The following is a 16,615-nucleotide window of genomic DNA, read 5'->3' as shown; positions in this document are numbered from 1 at the left end:
CCTTTTCAGAGTTCCTAACAAAGAGGCTGCAAAAATGGAAAAAATTATGAGAGATTTCTTGTGGGATGGTGAAGAAGGGGAGAAACATTGCCACGTTGTCAATTGGAAACAAGCGTGCAAACCAAAGGAAAAGGGGAGAAACATTGCCACGTTGTCAATTTTTATGGGGAATATTTGCCTGAGAAATAAGGCTCTTCTTGGTAAATGGTGGTGGAGATGTTCGGTGGAGAGGGGGACGCCGTGAAAAAAGTCATCCAAAGCATTTACGGACTACAGGAAAACAGATGGGACTTGGGGTTGGCGGAGAGTAAGACATTTAGGAGTCCTTGGAAGTTTATATCTCGATCTTATAAGGCTTTTCATCAACTTATTAGCGTGGTGCCTAAACAGGGTAACATTATTCGTTTTTGGGAGGATGTCTGGGAGGGAGGGGAGTCGTTTGCTTCTAGATTTCCTGCTTTGTTCCGTGTTTCAACTTCAAGAAACAAACCTATTTGTCATTTTATTCAACTAGTTAATTCGGGTGTTTCTTCTTCTTTCACTTGGGATTTGAGGTTCAGGAGAAATTTATCAGAGGAAGAGTTACGAGAGTTCACCACCCTATTAGGGATCTTAGAGGGAGTTAGTTTGCTGTTAGGTTCGCAGGATGAAAGAGTTTGGTTGGGTGATTCGTCAGGGCTTTTCTCTGTTAAATCTTTTTATAATTCTTTCTTTCCCTCTTCTACTTTTCCTCATTTCGATTGCTTCCATATAATCTGGAGAGTGCATGTCCCGCAAAAGGTTAAAATTTTCTCGTGGATTGTGGCGTTGGGAAAGCTGCCTACGTGTGATCGAGTGCAAAAGAGGTGGAGGGGCTGCGTCCTAAGGCCTCAGCGGTGTTGTTTGTGCAGACAAGATGAAGAGCATCAGAACCATATCTTACTGCATTGCTCATACTCGAGAAGCATTTGGATTAAAGTGCAAAGAGAAATGGGAGTTCAATGGGCCCTCCCTAACCAGACTGATGAGTTTTTTAAGTCGGATTTTGAATGCCCAGTGGCACCGAAATATAAACAATTCTGGTATATGATCATCCACGGAGTACTATGGTCCCTATGGTTGGAAAGGAATAGAAGAATCTTTGAAGATGCACAGGAATCAGCTGATCAGATATGGGAGAAGATTAGATTCAGAATTGCGTCTTGGACTACCAGCTTTAAAGATTTTGGGCACTTATCTATTTCGGATTTAACTAGGGATTGGCAATTTTATTGACGGGATAATAGTTCTTTAAGACAATAGTCCAGCTCAGTAGGGCTATTATGTAACTTCGCGGATTACTCATCCGCTTTCTCTTGTAACTTTTCCCTATCATGATATAAATTAGTCTTTTATCAAAAAAAAAAAGATAACGGGAAGGAATATTTAACAATTTATTGGGGACATTTTTGCCGGAAAAGGGATCGTACATCAACCTTCATGCCCTCGCTGCTCAACAAAATGGGATGGCTGAAATAAAAAATAGACACCTCCTTGAAGTTGCCAAGGCTATAAGTTTTTATACCGAGGTTCAAAAATATCTCTGGGGAGAGGCATATTTTCTCAACTTGCTTGATTAACAGATTACCTACAAAAATTGAATTTTCCGCCACCAATCCAAATCCTTCAAAACTATTTTTTACTACTAGATTCATCTCCGATGTTCCCCTGAAGGTTTTTGGTAGTATAGCTTTTGTTCATAACAATGTTCTAATCGGCCTAGGCAGCCATTAGGTACTGGCCGTTGTCCTACCGCACCGAAAAAGAGGTAGTCGGCCAGCCTAGGCGGTAGTGTGAGGAAGTAATATGGGGAAGAACGATTGAACCAAATAACCGTTGCTTTTGTTACTTCGACTTCTGAAACTACGGCCACAACCACGTAGGGATTGGAGGAGATCTGAACGTGGGATTGGGGGACTCCGAACGGGAGATTGGAGGGCTGAAATTGGAGTGAACTACTGGACATTTAGATCTAGGTTTGAATATTTAATTATGGACTAATGGGCTTGCTAATGGGACAGGCCCATTTACATAGAAATGGTCCTAAGTCCCATCTACTCAGAGGGAGTGTAATTTGACAAAAAAACTAACTAGAGGTCTATATAAGACGAAGTGAGATCCATAGGCCAAATAGATTAATATAATACTAGACCTCAATTCCTATACACATCTGAGACCGAAAACGATTTGAACCCTACAATCCTCGAGCTCCAGCATGAAAGCCTGGATTTAATCTTGTCCTATCACTCCTCAATCGAATCTTCATGATCTTCAAAGATCCTCCTATTCCTCTCCATCCACATGTACCAGCCCAAACAGTGAACCACCATATTCCAAAATATTCTGCCCCTCCTTCCCAAATCCCGTTTGAGATCAGCCTCGAATAAATGTCAAGTCTAAATTAGTTAAAAATTCATCTTCACCACTACTGAGTCAAAGTAGGAGTGACCTTAAAAAAGTAACATCCATAGATACAATTTTTTTTCCTAAATAAGATCAAAGCATCTGTACCTTCGCTGATTTGTAAAGTAGCCAACAAAGATGCACCTATGTGCTTTGGGATCGAGTTTGGTGTGTCCTGGATCATGCTTATAAACCAAGATTCTAAAATTCGCTAGGCACTAGTCGGGCATTAGACAAGCTCCCAGCGCCTAGGCGGGGACAAAGCGACTTCATGATAAAAATAGGAATTGTGTTATTAACGATAAAAAAAATAATTGTGTTCAAATTACACTCTTTCTCTAAGTAGACGGGACTTAGGGTCATTTCTATGTAAATGGGCATGTCCCATTAGCCAGCCCATTAGCCCGCAATTAAATACTTCCAATCCCACATTCAGATCTCCTCCAATCCCTACGTGGCAGTGGCCGTAGTTTCAGAAGTCGGAATAACAAAAACAACGGTTATAATGGGTTCAGTTGCTAAATCTACACAATTTCCTCTTCATGTATGGCGTTCTCTCTCATAAACTTCCTCATACTACCGCCTAGACTGGGCGACTATCACTTTTTCGATGCAGTCGGCCGGCGAGTAGCGTCAAGGCAGCCGCCTAGGACGAATTTTAGAACACTGATTAATCAATATAATATTGTTTCTCATAAAAAAAGTACTGTACATACAAGGAAGGGTCAAGCACAAAGAGGATGAAAAATTGTCCCACTACAAAGGCATTATTCAAATATCAGCTAAATCGTGACGCTTGCAAAGATAGTCTGATTGATTCCAATAATTCCACTCAAGGTATACCCAAGTAACCCCTTCTGACCATGTTTGAACTTCCTATTACTCAGATAATGTATTTAGTCATGTATTTTGACGCCCATTGTCAAACTTTGTATCATATGGAAATATGTCTCCCTCCTTTCATGCTCTTGTTTTTTGACTCGACTCGACTCTGTTAGTATCCTAACAATATACAGGAAGCTCTAACGATACCTGAGGGAAAGAACTCTACCTAGGAGAAAGTCGATCTACCTAAAAGAAAGTCCACTACCTGGGAGAAAGTCAATCTACCCAAAAGAAAGTCCAAGGTAGGATGCAAGTGGCTGTTTACTACAAAATACAACTCTCATGGCTCATTGGAGAAATATAAAGCTCGTTTGGTTGCCAACGGCTTCACTCGGACCTATGGGGTTGACTACTCAAAAACATTTTCTACAGTAGCAAAACTTAACACAATTCGAGGGATATTGTTCGTTGTTGTAAATCTTGATTGGCCACTTAATCGATTAGACGTGAAGAATGCCTTTATAAATGGAGACTCGGAAGAAGTGTTTATGGAGCTTCCTCTCGGATTTAATGATTAATTTGGATCGAAGGTTTGCAAATTGAAAAAAATCCCTTTATGGATTGAAGCAATCTTCAGAACATGGTTCGAGGGATTCACAAATTTTGTGAAGGCCGAGGGGTACACCAAGACAGTCAGATCACACACTCTTCACAAAAAGGTCCCCCTCTGACATGATATGCATCTTAATTGTTTATGTTAATGACATAATATTAATAAGAGACGATATAGAACATATGAATAGGTTAAGGACGAACTTGGCAAAGGAGTTCGAGATTAAGAATTTAGGACAGTTTAAGTACTTCCTTTGAATGAAATAGCAAGGTCTAAGAAAGGAATCATGGTGTTTAAACGAACTATGCTCTGGATCTTTTGAAAGAAACTAGGATGAGCAAGTGCAAACTTGTAGACAATCCATTGGAAGTTAATACAAAACTAGGGGAAATTAAAGACGATATTCTTGTGGATAAAGGTAGATATCAAAGATTGGTCGACAGGACCAGACATTGCCTTCGCAATAAGCTTAGTGAGTCAAGTTATGCGCACATTATATGAAGAACATCTCGAAGTTGTATATCGAATTCTCAAATACTTGGGAACACCAGGGAAAGGACTCTTCTTTGGAAAAAATGAGGAGAAATTGAAGTATACACAGTTGAGTGGTCCACCTTTAGATATTGTACAGTTGTATGGGGTAATCTTGTGGCATGGAAGAGCAAAAAACGAAGTGTTGCGGTGAGAAGCAATGCAGAAGCTGAATTTAGTCAATGGCTCAAGGTGTATGTGAGGTTCTTTGCTTAAGAGATTTATGGATGAATTAAGGAGACCGACAAATGCTCCTATGAGGTTGTAAGGTGATAATAAGGTGGCCATAAGTATCACTCATAATCCAGTTTTGCATGAGCAAACGGAACACATTGATATTGACAAGCATTTTATAAAGGAGAAGCTTGAGGAAGGAACAATCTGCATCCCATTTGTTCCAACCACTTTGCAAATTGTGGATACCTTAACTAAGGGCTTGTCACCATTTGAAGACCAAGTTAACAAGTTGGGCATTATTGATATCATTGTACCAACTTGAGGGGAGTGTCGATAAGTTATTTTAATAAGTAAATTAGTTTAGATTGGATTTGATTGAATGAAATATGGTAGATTAGGAAAGATTATTTCCCCTAATCTGTGGGGATTTGATTTCATTTTCTTTGGTTATTTAAATGTACGCTCAAGATGACTTTACCATCAAGAAACAAAATTATTCTTTCTTCTCTGCCCCTAGCCAACGTTTTCTGCATTTTCTTCCCTCTTCATTTTTCCATTCAAATTATTTTACATTTACAAAGAGAACTTCTTACACTCTTAACAAAATATCGCAAAGATAATAAAAAATCCAACAAGCAATGACCAGAACTTTGAGAAGCTGACATCTAATCTTGTGCCAGTCAAATTAGGGAACAAACACAAGATATTAGTAGGTAAATTTAGACGTAAGAGAACAAAGAAAGTATTGAGGATATATCGCAAACCAAATGTGAGCATCTTTTTGTCAGCTCAGCAGAATATTTGCCATTGTTCTGTATAACAAGCTTCTCTATTTCCTTCCTCTCGTCTAGACATCAATATCAAACATTAAAAGGACATAATAATAAGTAATAACGAAAAAATTAAACTTGTCCAAATTAAACCTGTGGACAAAAATCCGACCTGCAGGAATTCCAGTAACACAGATTGTAAGCCCGGAAAAAGGAAGAACACGGTATGACTCCTGAGGAACAACGCGGTGCTCTTTCCAACATTGAATAAGCCAATGTAATGTGACAATTGGTTTTCTTAGACTGTTTAGAGCCCACTGAATCAGTCAAAGAGAAGATGAAACATAAATGATTAGGACATTGATAGCATGATGGTACACTTGGAAAGGAAAGACAATTAAGTAGAGCAGCAGGTTTATAGCAAAACAGAAACAACGGTATTTCCACTCTTCTGTTTATCTTTTACTTTCTCTCAAACCGCTGTACACAAAAAGCTATTTATACATTCACACAGTTTTGTGGAAGCATAAAAATACAAGTTCCAATAAAAAAATCCTTTGAAGTATAGATTTTGTATCATTAGACACCGCCTAGGCACGGAATCCTGCTAGTAAATATAGCAAAATAAGACCAAAATTACAAATGAGAGAGGCTATACCAAAACCTCTTATGAAAGATAACAATTTTGAACAAAAAGGAGTCAGTCCAATCCTATCTAATATAATACAAGACTGGATATCGGTGTGAGGAACTGCCCCTTGAAGTACTGCTGAATTACAATAAAAGTGCCCGATTTACTAAAGTATCAGTAACTATGTTACATTCTCTGTAACTTAGAGAAAAATGAAATGCAAGTGACCAACAAGTCCATCATTTTGGTGCCTAACCATAAAAGATCCCATTTAATCAAATTGCTCGACTAAGCCCTAGAGAAATAATGTGTCAAATCCCTACCAAACTAACAGATACAATAATCAGAACAGATTTGAATCCCTTTTCACATTGCAAGCGTTTGGTAAAAACATTTGTACTCTGGCTAAAAAAGTCCATAAACTCCAAGACAACGTCACCAAGATGGTCTCTCACAACCCACTGCCGCAATGCTAGGTGTAGAATAATGGATTAATATCAGATTACTAAGATTGATAGGATCTTATATGTAGTATCTTTTATATTTTAATTATTAGGATTAGAATTATTAGATCTAGTTATCCCTTAGATTTAATAATTTTGTTAACTTTGGAGCCTATAAAGTTCATTGTATATAACCTTTATTTTCAATGAATTCAAATGAAGCATTGATCTTTCTCTGTTACTCTCTCGTAAACTACATGGTATCAGAGAGGGGAGTGACTTCATGAATCATGACAAAATACGGCATGGCTTCACCGTCCGTTTCTTCCGACTCTGAGGCCACACCTATCGCACCAACAGTGGCTGAAACCACTTCTCTCCCGATAAGGAACCACAAATTACAAGGAGAAAACTTCCTACAATGGTCGCAGTCCGTTCTTATGTTCATTCAAGGAAAAAGAAAAGGAAAAGAGGATTTCATCTCTAGCGCAACGACATGCCCTGCATCAATAGATCCGAAATTTAAGGTGTGGAATTCGGAGAATAATATGACGACGGAAATCGGTACAAATTTTCTTTTCTATCGTACTGCGAAGGAGATATGGGATGCGGCTCATGACACCTATTCTTCCAAAGACAACACATCAGAGCTATTCGGCATTGAGAGCACCCTTCATGAACTACGACGGGGAGACTCCTCTGTCACGACTTACTTCACTACCCTTACTCGACATTAGCAGCAACTTGACCTCTTTGAAGTCTACCCTTACCCGACATTGGGGGATTCTTTTTTTAAGGATCTTTTTTTTTTATAAGAAACGATATTTTATTTTATTTTTTGATAAGAAACATATTTTATTAAATTATTAAGGTTTACAATACATTAGGCGGATAAGATATCCGCTATGCGAGAAAACTCCGAGCCACTACAACACCGATTCTAATCGAAAATAAAATTCCAATCCCTATATAACTCCGAGACACTTATGTGTTTATAATCTTTCTGTAAGTTCGCCCAGCTTGCCACTCTGAATTTGATTTTGTCCCATAGCTCTTCAACCGTCTCCTCCTTGTCTAAGAATACTCTGTTATTCCTTTCCATCCAAATCGACCAAAAGATGCATTGGACGATGGTATACCAGAACCGTTGATTTTTCCTTCCATTATGTAAGCTTGGTTCGACTCTGTACCGGCATTACCCACACCAAATTCAATTCCTTAAAGCCTTATACCAAATCTGAATACTGTAATGACAATGAATGAGCAAGTGATCTTGATTCTCTTCGGCACAACGGCATAGGCAACACCAAAGAGGGCGTAAGACACGTGTTGGCCATCTTCTTTGTAACATATCGCAAGTTTGAAGTTTGTCCGACGCCACAATCCACGAGAATACTTGCACCCTCGGCGGGACAGGTATTTTCCAGATATTCCAATAATATGATGTAGGAAAAGGATCACTGGAATTGAAGAATGATGCATAGAAAGATTTGACCGAAAATATCCCGAGGAGTCCCCCAACCAAATTTTATAATCATCTACCCCCATCTCTAAATGAACATTATGTAAGACACCTCACAACACTGTAAACTCACTCTCCTCTTCTACACTCATATTTCTCCAAAATCTTATGTCCCAACGCTAATCATTTATCCCATCCCTAATGACAATCTCGACAAAGTTTGAAACAGATTTATTATTAAGACTCGAGATGGCAAACAACGAAGGAAAGCGAATACAGAAAGGAGCCCCTCCCACCCAATTATCTTCCCAAAACCGAATAAAATTACCCTCCTTAAGCACCCCCTTAACCAATCGATTGAAAGCCGGGAACGATTTAGAAATTCCTTTCCATGGACTTTTGAAAGTAGAGATCCCAGCTATCCCCAAATCCCATCCATTGTCATGGGTACCATAAATACTAGTAATAACTCTCTTCTACATAACCATCCTATCCACCGAAGCTCTCCACCACCACTTGCCGAGAAGTGATATATTTCTGAGTCGATTACTACCCACTCCCAGACCCCCATTCACCATCGGTTTACACACTTGTTCCCATCCCACCACATGACAATGTTTCTCACCATCCGGTCCATCCCACAAGAAGTTTCTCATCAATCTTTCCATAATAATCTTTACCTTATGCGGAACTTTGAAAATGGACATAAAGTAAGACGGCAATGCACTCAACACAGCCTTGATCAATGTAAGTCTCCCCCCCCCCTAGATAAAAAAGATTTTTTCCAGTTGGCTAGTCTTCTTTTCATAATCGATATCACTGGATCCCAAAATTCCATTTTCAATGGATTGCCTCCCAACGGCAGTCCTAAATATTTAATTGGGAAGGTACCTTTCCTACACCCAATATTACAAGCCATTACCTCTGTTTCCTCGTCATCAATGAGCAAACCCACAACCATACTTTTTTCCATGTTAATCTTGAGACCCGAGAGCTTGCAAAAGAATTTCAGAATGTCTATAATTTCCAACAAATGATGTCTAGAATTTGCAAAAAATATAGTGTCATCTGCGAACTGAAGGTGAGTTATATGTTCATTGTTTCTACCTACTTCGAATCCTTTAACTTTTCCATCGAACTTGGCTTTGTCGACCATTCGTCCCAGAACATCTATTACCAAATTGAAGAGTACAGGTGAGAGTGGATCCCCTTGTCTAAGACCTCGCTCCCCTTTAATTTTCCCCCTTGGCCTGCCGTTAATAAAGATTGAGTAGGAAACACTCGAAACACATCCCATTATCCACTTCCTCCACTTGCTTCCAAAACCTTTCTTCATCATTACCCAATCAAGAAATTTCCAGTCAACACTATCATATGCTTTCTCGAAGTCGACTTTGAACACCCATCCCTTCTTGTTTTTCCTTCGATAGAATTCTACCACCTCATTGGCGACTAAACAACAGTCCAATATTTGTCGTCCCTTAATGAAAGCACATTGATTTTCTTCCATTGTTGCACCAATGACTTTTCTCAATCTATTCGTCAAGACTTTTGCCAAGATTTTATATAAGCTCGTAATTAAGCTAATCGGTCTGAAATCCATTATCCTCGACGCTTCCTTTTTTTTCAGTATAAGACAGATGTATGTCTCATTTGTTACGCCGTTGATAATTCCATTTCTGGAAAATTCAGTAAGGACCCTTAGTAAGTCGTCTTTAACCGTATCCCAATTTTGTTGATAAAAAGCCAGTGTGAATCCATCTGGGCCCGGTGCCTTACAACCATCACTCTCAAAAACCGATTTTTTTATCTCTTCCTCAGTGAATGGTGTCTCCAACTCTTGTGATTGTACCTGATCTATCGCACACCAGTCCATTCCTATCAATTCCGCGGCATCTCCTACGAAATCTCCCTGTCCTTCTTCTCTTTTCTTATACAATCTCCTGTAAAAACTTATGATTTCCTCTTCAATGAGTGATTCGTCAGTGACTCTCAATCCATCCTCCTTTTCCACAACATCAATCACTGTTTTGTTCCTTCTATCACTGAGTAGAGGATGAAAAAATTTCGAATTATGGTCCCCTTCCCTCATCCACTTAATTTTTCCTTTTTGACGTTGGATTTGTGCTCTTCTTATCATATTGGTTTCCAACTCGATTTTCAAATTTTTCCGTTCCTCTTTTAATGTCACAGACCACCTCCCTGACTCCTCTAATTCATCCAGTCTTCTAATGTCACTTGACAGTTCTTTAATTTTAAGATCCACATTTCCAAAAACCTCTTTATTCCAAGTAGCTACTTCCGCTTTGATCTTTTTCAGTTTATTCATAAAGCTGTATCCCTCCCACCCTTGGTATCTTCCACAATTCCACCATGTCTTGACCATCTCTTTGAAATTCGGATGTGATAACCAGGCATTTTCGAACCTAAAAGGTGTAGGTCCCCAACGTAAAATACAAGTGTCAAACAATAGTGGATTATGTCAATTACATTAGTGGACTAGTGATCCACTAAATCGAAATCTACACAATACGTTAGTACTTAATGATAAACAAATGCCCAGTCTAGCAAAATATCAAAAATGGAGACATTCTTGAACTCTTCGTGAGTGCCAACCCACAGTGCTACCGCTATCTTTATTCTTTCCCAGCACTGTTCTCGTGATTCCTCCTTCTCATCAAATATTCTTCTGTTTCTTTCGAGCCAAACGAACCAGCAGATGCACTGGACAACCACCCGCCAAAAAGTTTTTCCCCTGATACATGTCTGCTGGCCAAGGTCCATAGCAAAAAGCCTCTTTGTAGATTCCGGCATCACTCATACTAGCTGAAGTTCTTTCAACGCCTTAGCCCACAAACCAATCGAGAATGGACAATGGATGAGTAAATGATCTTGACTTTCTGAGTCATTCCTGCACAAAACACACCAACTCGGTTCATAATAAACCCATTTTTCTTTTTTCCCAGTTCGAGGGTTTTTGTCCTCTTCTTCCATATCATGGATATTTCATCTACAGTGGGTCTTGAAAGTTAATGAGTTGAGCTCTTTGCTAGGGTCTTTAGAGAGAGTCAGATTGGTTGAGGGTGTTGATAGTATCAGGGTTTGGGGCGAGGATCTTTAGGATTAATCTCAGTCAAATCTTTCTATGAATCTTTTTTCCGATCAGTAACTTTCCTTAAATTTCTCTATTTATTGTCATTTGAAAAGTTCTTATCCCAATGTTCAAGTCTTCTCGACGACCACGGTGTTGGGTAAGCTCCCAACTTGTGAGATGATGAAAAAAGAGGCGGCATTTGTGTACTCAATGTCCGAATTGGTGTGTGGTGTGTCGGAAAGAGTTGGAGAATCAGGACCATCTGCTTATTCATTATTCTTTCACGAGTTGTCTTTGGTTCAGAGCTTTGGAGACTATGGGTTTGGTTTGGGTAATTCAAAGATCTTCGTACGAGCTATTTGCTGCATATCTTGGACGCGAGCTTGGCATGAGCGGTGGAATTTTTGGATAATGATAGTTCATTGTATTCGCTCGTCAATATGGTTGGAGCAGAATAGACGGATTTTTGACAATATAGAAAAGTTAGTTGAAGAATATTCGGACTTCGGACAATATTAAGATTCGAGCATCTAGCTGGAATTAGGAAACATGTAAAGTTTAAGGATTTATCAATCAAATTTATTGAGGGATTGGATTTATATATGTTGTTGATTTGAACAGGGTTTTTATCTTTCTTTTTTGTTGTTGTGTGGATCATTTGTAATCCATCTGTGATTTAATTAATGAATATAATATAGTTTCTTAAAAAAAACATTGAAAAATCATAAAAAAAAGACATAATTATCTGCTCTGAGGTTCCAAAGATGCAAATGATCAACAATTTGCAATAGTACACATATCCAAAAAGGAAATTACATAAACAAAACCCCAACATTGTTTTGACCCTCTAGGAAGAGGTTATAAGCAAATCAAGTTTCCAATTTAACAAGTCCAACATAACAGGCCTAAAAAACTCTTACATGCAAATTCCCAAAACCCGATGGTTTTTTGATTGCAAAGTGTTTAGCAAAAATATTTGGGCTCTGAATAAAAAATTTCATAAACTCCAAGACTACATCACCAAGTTGGTCTCTCACGACCCAGAGACGCAATGCCAGCAAATCTTTTGGCACATCCATACATTCAGTTTGAATCACTTGCCAACAATTGTTGAAAAATGTTTAGTAATCACAACGCTAAACCGCAAAAATCTACAACATGCGGTAAATCCTATCAATGGATTGGGCCAAGACCATGTTCCATACTCCATCATCACATACCTCAAAAAAAATCTTATATGCAAATTACCAAAACATCGTGATTTTTCAACAAGGATTGAAAAATATATTATACTAATTTGGAAAAAAAATTATTTTGGCTTGGCTAGATTTGTTGTGGATTCTACTTATTATGCTAAGATCATGTCTTCTTATAAATTCAGGTATCCAACCGATATAAAGAGTAAGATTTAAACATCTATCTATCCACAGCACATATAACGGGTACAAATAACTCCACGATTCTTAATTTCACATACTAAAGTGAAAAGGTGGTCATTTATAGCTTCATGGGATGAGATAGACTTTCCAAGCTAATTATTGTTAAAATAAGGTACATTCATTTGGACCTTACATACATCTGTTTCCATGTATGTTAAAAATGATTAATAACAATTAGCCCTTCCAATATATCTCCATTTTTGTGGCGTAAGGAATTTGATTATATTTCTTTAGAAAATTTCCTAATCACGATATTAAGATGATTAGTTTACATGCATAAAAGATACCTCAACTAATATAAATACCTGCTTTTGACATTCTCATATCAAGAGTACATGTTCATGGTATATATATACCTTTTTCTCCAAATTCTTTACTTTTACATAGTATAGGGATGGCATTCTATGCTTCACACTCTGCAGGTCAAATACAACTGGATGTATATATTTCATGTGGATCACATAAAAATAGATGTGGGTAGCAATTCGAGCCATATTAACTATAAACGTCTGAGATACAAAGTAAAAATCAAATAAAATTCTGAAAAAGAATAAACCAATACAATAGAACCACAGAAAATTCGAGTCTATTAGGAGAAAATCTCCATGAAACAAGAAGAAAATAAAATATTATTTAAATGTTCAGGACACCTAAATTTTTCTGGATCAAATGCCGTCAAAATTTTAAATTGTCTTTCTAATACTACATAATAATTTCTAGCTGAATCACATTTGTCCTGCATGACCCCTTGATGATCCACACTTAAATCCCCGTAGTCTAGTAGTTTATTCATTCAACTTTGCAATAAATGATCAGAAATACTTATTTGATCAATAGAGTTGGGAGATGAATCGGTATATGAGGGATAGGGGATGACATATGGAACATCAACACAGCTGCTCAATTTGAAACCATAAAAATAGAAACCTTGTATTTTGGAGCCAAAACATTCTTCGCAATTATAAAACTGACATCAGAAGATGTTTTTGCAAGCAGCACTCCTCCCATTGCGGTAACCATCTTCATAATATTAGCCTTCAATACATAACCAAAACAGAAATCAGCAGTAGTTGCAAACGTAAGATTAACATATTATTATATAGTATACATGGAGTCAAAAGCAGTAAATTCCATCAATAAAAATTGAAGTTTGATGGAAGTTAAAAAATATCATGTGGTGGTACCATGGTACATATTGCCCTGGCACTAAACTTACGGTTCTATTACAGTATATGCAGCACACTTTCTGATCATGACTTATTTTAATTTGAAACTCACATGTTACAGAATGAACATATTAAAGAAGAATCCAAATGAGGGGCACGATTTTCTATGCCGCGGCTGTTCATCAGCCCACCCGGTAGCTTAATCAGCAAAGGCAGACCAAGCAGCCCGTCGAGATTATGGCAGGTAAACGAGATATTAGTAGGGTGGTAAAAAGTAGAAGGCTGAACAGAAGATGAGGGGGATGTGTCTTCTCGTAATTTGGTAACATCAATAAGCACTAGAATAAGAGCATGTATGACAAGCAATGAAGAATATCACCTTTAATGAGAATGACATACTAAAACCTCTAATATTTAGAGAATACAAATTATGAAAGATGCAGAGGAAAGAAAGAGATGTAGGTTGACGAGTGATAGCTAAATGGCACCATACCTTTTCATCTTTGTCAAAACCAGAAACAAGTATGTTAACACCATCCATTGCAAGGCAACAAGTAAAACCTTGATTAGGCAGAGATCTACGTTCTTTCGCACACAACAGCACACACTGAGGACCTGATTACAAGATAAGTACAAGGCTAAAATCAGTATAATACAAGATTGCTAGACAAAAAAACACATGTTCAACATGTCAGCAATCCAAAGAGGAACCCAAAAGCCAACCATAGAAAGAATTGAATCACACCTAAAGTTCAAAATCTAGATATCTAACATAAATTTAGACATTGCATGTAGTCAATATAAAAATTACAAAGGGATTGTTTTTCAACCAAGTAAGAGTAATTACTTAAAATGCAGTTACTAATGATATTCACGAAATTTTTTATCTAGGACTTTACCAATTTGCACCAACAAGTGTAACCCATTGACCTCAGGATTGATAGCTAATTCTTCCAAAAAAAATTATCAAGATAATGCAAAACTAAACAAATGATTGATGCACACCTAATAATAAGTAATGCAGAATATTCTGCTACATATGCAATTTGAATCAATCATGCTTCCTTAGCACAACCATGTCCAGCATTTGAAGACAATCTGTCAAAGTTAATTTTTTTCCAGACAGAAGCTAAATACAGCATGTTTCATTATGTGAGGAGCGATAACAAGTTAACAACAAATAGATGGCCCATAAGCTCCATCGACATGATTACTCTCCTCTGACGCCTGTCTTTGTACCATAAAAATATAAAACTTAGAAGGTCCACTTTAGTATCAAGTTTAAAATGTTAATCGACGACACCAATCCAACGAAATTTTCTCAAAACGTACCAAGCATCTTGCAGCCTTTTGATCGAAGATCCTCAAACTTTTCCTGCGGGATTCAATTCAAACCAGTAAACTTCAAACTAAATCCCAGGGCGATATTAGTGAAATACAACTTTCAATTCAATATAGCCAAAACAATTAAATTAAAACTAGAACAAATGCAACTCAAGTGAAACTGAACTTCGATTCTAAATCAGTAAAGTTACATGCTCGGAAGAGGATATGACGTGATAATCATTCGGCCCGTTACGCGAAGGATTGCAGCAGAGGAAGACCTGCGCTCCGTTGAGCTTCAACGCATCGTGAACAGCGTCGAAGAGCTCCGGTGGAACCAGATTACGGGAAATAAATGCATTAACTCCTGCGAAAACCTTTGTCACCATCTTCTACTGCGTAATTTGTGTGTCTACATGAATAAATCTACACACCCAAATTGTTTGGGTACGATTTCTTCAAAATTTGGGAATTAGGGTTCCTATTTCCTGCGTGACGTTGAGCGCGGGAAATCGTTTCCTTTTCCTTTCCTTCAATTTTTATATTTTATTCTGCTTTTGTGATTAATTTATTAATAAATTAAAATAAAACTAGTTATGTATTTATATAATATATAATATATAGAATAGACCGTTTTAAAATGTTTAGCTCAAACATTAAAAGTAAAAACTTGTATAAACGGTCTAACGAGTCGTATTTTGTGAGATGAATCTCTTATTTGGGTCATCCATTAAAAAATATTATTTTTTATACTAAGAGTATTTCTTTTATGGTTAATATCGATAGGGTTGACTCATCTCACAGATAAAGATTCGTGAGACTTCTCACAAGAGACCTACTCAACATCAAGAGTCTATTAAGTTAAAAGAATTCGACAGTTTCAGGAAATTGACCAAACTCATTGTCGTACGTCGAAGAAGTTGTGACGATTGTGGAAAGAGGAAATAATCACTTGAAAGAATTTGAACAACAACATAAATAAAAAATAAAAAAGTCTCTTTTGCATCAATCAATACAAAAACTCTAAAACAAACTCTCTCAACAAATTTCATGAATTTTCACCTAATTATTTCGTATATTTCCAATAGATTCAGTGGTACTTCTTTTATATTTTAGGTATATTTTATTCATTCCAAAGATGTTTATTTCAGTTCATAATAACATAATTGATTTTTTTTCCACGATTTTTCTTTCAATTTCCTTATTTATTTTCATAGTTTTTGGCTTACCGAGAGAATTATAACTAATTATCAGTTTGAGGCTCACATTGTTTACTTTAGAACTCAGATTTTACATTTGGCACAATCGCTGGCATGCCCACACTTTTATTTTTCCGTTCAAACAGTTTTGACATGCCCCGTGGGACCATACCGTCAAAGAAGCGTGGAAACACTAAGAACAATGAGTGAAAGAATCAACAATAAGAGGAAGAGTACTTGCAAAGTTTTTGTAATACCCCAAAATTAGGTATATGCAATATTTAATTATTATATACTGCTAATAAAAAATTGAAATAACTAAGTCACATATTTAAACATATAGTAATAGTAAATACATATATATAGATATACATACATATATATATATATACACATACAGCATACATAGGAAGATAATAACATCATCATCTTGTTTGCTTAACTAACACACCACTTCTTTTCTTTCCCAACCGGTGATCGGAAGTTGTCCAAGATAGATTGGAGGAAAGACTTGGTTCTTG

General features: G+C 37.2%; 1 protein-coding gene across 4 annotated transcripts in view; it reads right to left on the bottom strand.

The window, feature by feature from the left end:
• The window catches only part of LOC140809002 (uncharacterized), a 30,572-nt gene extending 15,140 nt beyond the window's left edge, over positions 1 to 15,432 (bottom strand). For 3 of the 4 annotated variants that reach the window (XM_073166434.1, XM_073166435.1, XM_073166437.1), the window contains exons 1-6: positions 15,108 to 15,431; positions 14,905 to 14,947; positions 14,066 to 14,187; positions 13,334 to 13,441; positions 5,510 to 5,654; positions 5,323 to 5,414 (exon numbers count right to left, since the gene is read on the bottom strand). In XM_073166434.1, the coding sequence (XP_073022535.1) occupies positions 5,323 to 5,414; positions 5,510 to 5,654; positions 13,334 to 13,441; positions 14,066 to 14,187; positions 14,905 to 14,947; positions 15,108 to 15,284 (687 nt within the window). In that variant the 5' untranslated portion in view covers positions 15,285 to 15,431. Of the gene's footprint in view, positions 1 to 5,322; positions 5,415 to 5,509; positions 5,655 to 13,333; positions 13,442 to 14,065; positions 14,188 to 14,904; positions 14,948 to 15,107 lie in introns of all 4 variants that reach the window. The other variant, XM_073166436.1, reaches the window with a different exon arrangement.
• Between the last annotated feature and the right edge of the window lie 1,183 nt (positions 15,433 to 16,615).

This window comes from Primulina eburnea, chromosome 13 (genome assembly GCF_022965805.1).
Source record: "Primulina eburnea isolate SZY01 chromosome 13, ASM2296580v1, whole genome shotgun sequence".
NCBI classification, from domain to species: domain Eukaryota; kingdom Viridiplantae; phylum Streptophyta; class Magnoliopsida; order Lamiales; family Gesneriaceae; genus Primulina; species Primulina eburnea.
This window is presented reverse-complemented; position numbering and strand designations above follow the sequence as displayed.